Here is a 6,020-nt window from a genome sequence, read left to right as displayed (position 1 = left end):
CTGAACCCAGCACTGCAGCTCAGATCAATTTACTTATGTAGGTAGAGAATGATTCCTGTGCTTTTACCAGAAATTCCTAATATGCCTTTAGCTGGCCCCTCTCTGTATGATGGTGGAAAAACACCTTAGAGTGATGGAGCAAGAATCGCTCTGAGAACTAGCCTTGCATTTATTCATTTAGCTGATGGCTCTGATCCAGCGCACCTTAGAGCGATTCTTCTCCATAACAGCGGTCACACTGCTCTGAGTTAATCTGAGCTTAACAGCCCTGCTCAGCAGCACAGTAGAAGTGAACCATCATGTTTGTGGTTTGAATCCACAGCCTCTCTCTCATCAGGTCACTTTCCTTAGTATTATTCCCATAACACCCTGGGAGGTCACTTTCACACAGGTGGAGAAAGTTGTGAGAAAATAAAATGTGTGATTAATCATGGAACTGAAGGATGGAAATATAAGCCCTCACAGACATACCTCCATCCCACAGGAGAGTGACCCCGAGGCGGGAAGAGAGAGACACGAACAGGCCGACCCTCTCTAGACTCAACCCGCTGCCGGAATACCACTTCGGAAGAGCGACTGGCATTCCATTGACCGTCACTGCTTTGCCTGAGACGACAAAACACAAATTATTATTTTACTTTAATAACAGAGCATATCACCTTAATCTTAATCCTGAAGTGATATCAGGAGCTGGAGAGTGGGCTGTGACCTCGGAGCAGATGAATGGCGGTGTTGCCCACGGTCAGGGTGACAGACTTGGTACAGGTGACACCAGTGCTGCCACAGGGCACATTCTCAGCGCTGACACTGAACTGTCCGCTTGCTTCCTGGGCCAAAACGTACTCACAGTCACCCAGGAACGTGAAAGGGCGCCCGTCGAAAGTCACGTAGTGTGGGTCACCTGTGGCAACACACGTCCCTGCACAGAGAGACTGCCCACAATGCCAACGCCTGTTCTTACAAACACTGTGGAGAACCAATAGGCAAATCAGAAAATTTAGTATTTTAATACAAACTCATAAAAGCAATGTGAGCCTATATACATAACTATCTGTATATATCTGCAACTTACTTAAAGAAAATCCATGTTCCAGATCTACTCACCATGTGTTACAGTCTTTAGAAATGGTGTCATTAGCAGAATACATTCTTCCATTGTGATGGCAAGGACATTCTTCTGGAGAAACACACTGATCTCCCTGCAGGGGCCACAGACATGCATGATCAACTTTAAGACCAAGACCGTGGACAATGAATAAGAGTCAGCACCATTCAGGGACCCGGAGTGGTCTTGGTGAATGAATGGGGACCCACCAGAAGGACCGAGCCCTCTGGACAGACGCAGCCGTAGAGGGGCTCCATGCAGGGAGCCAGGGGGTTGTCCAGGCTGGAGCAGGTCTGCAGGCAGGAGCGGGGGGAGAACACCAGAGAGCCTGGACACTGGGTCACCTCAGGACATGAGTGATCTGTGCAGTTCCACTTACCACGTTCACACACACTGTACAAATATTGGAGACATAAAGCAGGAGAGAGAGTGAGACACAGAGAGAGAGAGAGAGAGAGAGAGAGAGAGAGAGAGAGAGAGAGAGAGAGAGAACAAGAGCATGACATTGACACAACAAAGATAGTGAGAAAAACATCTAAAGTGTTTCAAAATCTCTCAGAAACACAATAAAAGTTGTTTGAAATTGAATATGATGTGAAATGGGTGACACACAGGGTTCTAATGCATGCTTTGTATATTAAGTGAAAGGCTAGGATAAACTCTGACAGTCTTTGGCAGTGCTAGTCTGAGAGACCAAAAGTTCATGAGGCTACCCTGGAGACAGAGACCAGTTTACAGCACAATCTTTATGTGAATGGATAAGGAGTCACTTGTAAGGCTTTTCTGAGATGATGCAACTCTGACCTGAAAAGCAGGTCACAAAATGTGCAGGCACACACACACACACACACACACACACACACACACACACACACACACACACACACACTCCAGACTCTGTTGCGTTGTCATGTAGTAAAGAGATGCAATGAAATCAACCTATCCCACCATGAATTACAGCAGGTCATAGAGTGATTTCATCAGAGCTCTCGCACCACTCCTACTGCACACACACACACACACACACAAATGTAAAAAAGCCACACTGTTTTCATCAAGCAAACAAGTGAAATGCTCAAATGATCAAAATTCTGTAATCCAAAACACATCCAAAAAGATGCTCAGATGGCTTACCATTAACAATGAAACAAAAAGAGAAAAGATTGGTAAAAAATAATAACTTGCATGTTTAAACATTTCTACCTAAACAAACACTTCTTGGAAGAGTGATTACCATTATCTCCAGCTGACAAAGACTACTTTAATGTCTGGGACCAGTCCTAAGGTAAAACTGAATGCTGTCAGTGCAACTTTGTCAAGGTTGACCATGGATCATTCCGGGAGGATAATGCTTTTCGCTGAAAAGCTGTTAAATCATCAACTGATTCAAGAGATTAAGTATGAATTAGCTCTCGTCTGCAGCCTGCCTGTAGTGTTTGGTATGGGCTGTTTGCACTGCTTAAGCCACATGTTACCATCTCTTTTTTTAGAAATATATGGTATTCTGATGTTAAAACAGTGCCACTGTGTATGTATAAGAGTTGTTTTTTATTGTAATTTACATAATTAATTGTAACATGTAGAATAATAAAATGCAGTTCCTTGATTGGGTTTAATGCCTTTAACCCAGTCGGTCTGGTGTGTTGCCAGTCAGCAGTTAGAACAGCCAGTCATTGTGTCCTGTTATCAAAGTTCAGGTGATAAAAAACTCACCGCTTGCTGTCATCGTGTTGAAAGAGTGTCGGCATCATGATTTTGATGAGATCATAAAAAATGTCTTTACTATTCAGTAAACAACTTCAAAGGTCTCATGACATTCTCTCTCTCTCTGTCTGCCTCTCTCTCCCTCTCCCTGTCTCCCCTTCTGTGTATGTCCTTCCTGTTTCATTTTTTGGTTTAACCTTTAATTTACCATATGTTTGTCCATTAACACTCAAAAGAAGAACAAACTTTTAAAACATTTCCTTGATTGCTCATTACTTAACTGCCTGGTAATGGAATAATTAGAGAGGGATTTGTAATATTCAGAGCTATGCATTCGCTGGTGTAAAAAAAAAAAACCTCAGCTGACATGAAGGCCACACACACACATACACACACACACACACACACACACACACACACACACACACACACACACACACACGCATGTCAAGACATATAACTCTCCAAAGTTCTGAAAACAAACCACAACCACACCCACATCCATAAAAAAAACAAAACAAAATGGTTGTCTAAAGGTCTTTGTCTCTCTAAACTTTGATTGGATTTCAGTTTTGATTAAAATCACGAGTAAGAGAGAGAGTTTATCAGAACAACAATCTCTGTCTTCTTAAATATGGTCCTTTCCTACTCTCATTAAATCATTTGACTGAGCAATGCACTCCTGTGATGTAGAAAAACAAGTCATCACAAGCAGAACTCAAACACAATTATTTGTTCATTTGATCGAGGATGGAATGTAAATATGACCCAATATGACCCAATACCCAATATTAAATTACAGAAGATGAAAATGCCCTTTAAACATCAAAATAGCCGAAGACTCTGCTTTTTAACTTATACAGCCCTACATAGCCCAATGGGGCAGCCGTGGTCTAAAGGTTAGCGATCCGGGCTCATGACCAGAGGGTTACCAGCTCAATTCCCAGGACCAACATCCATGGCTGTGTGCCCTTGAGCAAGGCACTTAACCCCAATGCTCTCCAGGCGCAAGGAATGCTGCCCACTGCTCCTGCGTCTGGTGTGTGTTCACTACTGGTGTGTTGGGTGGGTTAAATGCAGAGGACAAATTCACTGTGTGTGTGCAATCACTTACATTTACGTTTTTTTTACATAGTCATTTTTGACTGTAGGGAATAAAGTTAAGAAACAAGGTTGAAAGAAAAGAAGAGAAGAAGTGAGAGATGGGGGTGAAAGTTTGGAAGTACAGACACTATGAAGTCTTAACACTGCATCCTTTCTGTTTCTGACCTACTGAATGAAACCTTTATGTCTCCAACCTACCAGGTGTTACAGTTGTTCTGCATGGTGCTACCAGGCAGGTAAAGTTTGTCTCCATGTATGCAGGGGCACATGGTGGGGGGCACACATTGCCCCCGGCTGTCCTCTACCAGGCCTGGTGGGCACTGGCAGCCTGGCACACAGTTGTGAATGCCCTCCTCACAGCTCCAGCCCTGGCGCAGGTCAGCACAAGAGCCCCCACACGGATGCCCACACTCCTGGTACACCTGACCACCAGAACACTGTAGTGCTACAGGTGGAGAAAAGAGAAGGAAAGAGAGAAAGAGAGGGAGTCTAAGACAAGCTGTGAGTGCAGGCTTTAAAGGGGAGAGCCTCATTAATAAGATACTGGCACTCTGAATGCTGTTTTTGCAGACATCCTCTGAACACTTCGGGTACACCAGTACAATTTCATTTGGAATCACACAGAGAAATGTCACAAAACTGAGCCAAGCAATAATTTTTGATGTCAATGGAATATGACCTCTTGCTGAATTGTGTTGCACAAACAACTGTGCACCTGATGCTGTTTTCGCATTCATCACATTTCCATGCACTCATTGTGGGCTTCAGGCACACCTGCAGAGTACTGATAACACATAGGGCTATAAAGAGTAATGTTCCTATTATTCCAAGTGAGAGAGTCCCTGTGTGCAAACTTGAAACCTCTCCACCTGAAAGATGACTTTGCCTAATTTCTGTAGAACTTAGCAATATGGCAGCTCTACAGTGTTGAGAAACATTCACCAGCAGTGGTGGAGATTAATGTCTATCTCTCGGAGCCATTGCATACTACATACTGCAAACAGGATGAATTGCATAATTTCCACACTACTGCTTAAGGTGCCACGAAAACATTTCACTAAATCACACACTCACAGGCCTCTCTCTGTGTTATGGAGAGGAATGATGCGAATGTCAGTACCATAAAATCAGCACACAAAAAAAGATTCCAGAATTGGTAGTACTTCACCAAAGGACTTCACCATTAAAGGACCTATGCTTTGGTCCAAGCACTGTGTCAGTGAGCCACTAGGCCAAAAGGCCTTTTTTGGAAATGTTATTTCCTATACTCAATAAGGAAGAATGACAGATCCTTGGAAAAGCACTTAGCAGTGTTTCTTTTGTGTAATCCCACATCCTTGTACAGATAAGACCATTGAACTCAACCTCTCCCAGTAAATGAGTACCCAGAAGTTATTCGTGGCATGGGGGTCAAGGTTCTTACGACAAAAGGTTTGATTTCTCCAGCTGATAGGGACTCCTTCCTGGGCGCATTGCCGGGCATATGCAGTGAGGACGGTGCATTGGCATGCGCTCTGAGCGGGGCATCCACACACCTCCGTTAGACAGAGACGCATGTATGGCTCCCTGTCCACCACGTCATGACAGCCCTGTAAGAACCACAAGAATGTCCGTGAGACAGCATACGTTTTTTTCATGAACAGTTTTAAAAGAATTCTCTTTGATGTAACACAAAACCTTAGCATGTTTCCCTAGTATGACAGGTTCATCCTGTTCAATTCCATCACATCCCGTTTGTCTTCTCCTGTCCAAACGCATACCATTCTGTATTTTTATCCCCTATCTCCTTCTATTCACTGTATATTTCTCCTCCCTTCTTTGCACTCTTTTTTGATGTTGCTGTGAAAGAGAGAGCCGTAGCACAATAATTGCATTGTATTTGAGTGCTCCAAGTATCTTGAGTACATATGACAACACAAAAAACAACAAACTTTCCTTTCGTATTCTATTCTATTCTATTCTATTCTATTCTATTCTATTCTATTCTAACCTACGCCTTGTCTTTGCATTAGCCTAGCAGTAATGGTTATCGTGTCATTTGGTAAATCTTTTGTCATTATTAACCTGATAATGTCACATGGCATTGGATGGATGATTATGACCTCAG

General features: G+C 43.2%; 1 protein-coding gene across 1 annotated transcript in view; it reads right to left on the bottom strand.

The window, feature by feature from the left end:
- The window catches only part of sspo (SCO-spondin), a 76,447-nt gene that overhangs the window by 63,727 nt on the left and 6,700 nt on the right, over positions 1-6,020 (bottom strand). Inside the window, 6 exon segments of the mRNA XM_030767631.1 lie at positions 472-606; positions 710-966; positions 1,105-1,199; positions 1,315-1,498; positions 4,112-4,358; positions 5,337-5,502. Coding sequence (XP_030623491.1) covers positions 472-606; positions 710-966; positions 1,105-1,199; positions 1,315-1,498; positions 4,112-4,358; positions 5,337-5,502 — 1,084 coding nt within the window.

The sequence above is a fragment of the Chanos chanos genome, chromosome 3, assembly GCF_902362185.1.
Source record: "Chanos chanos chromosome 3, fChaCha1.1, whole genome shotgun sequence".
NCBI lineage: Eukaryota > Metazoa > Chordata > Actinopteri > Gonorynchiformes > Chanidae > Chanos > Chanos chanos.
The sequence above is the reverse complement of the archived record's forward strand: the minus strand, read 5'-3'. Positions and strand labels throughout refer to the sequence as shown.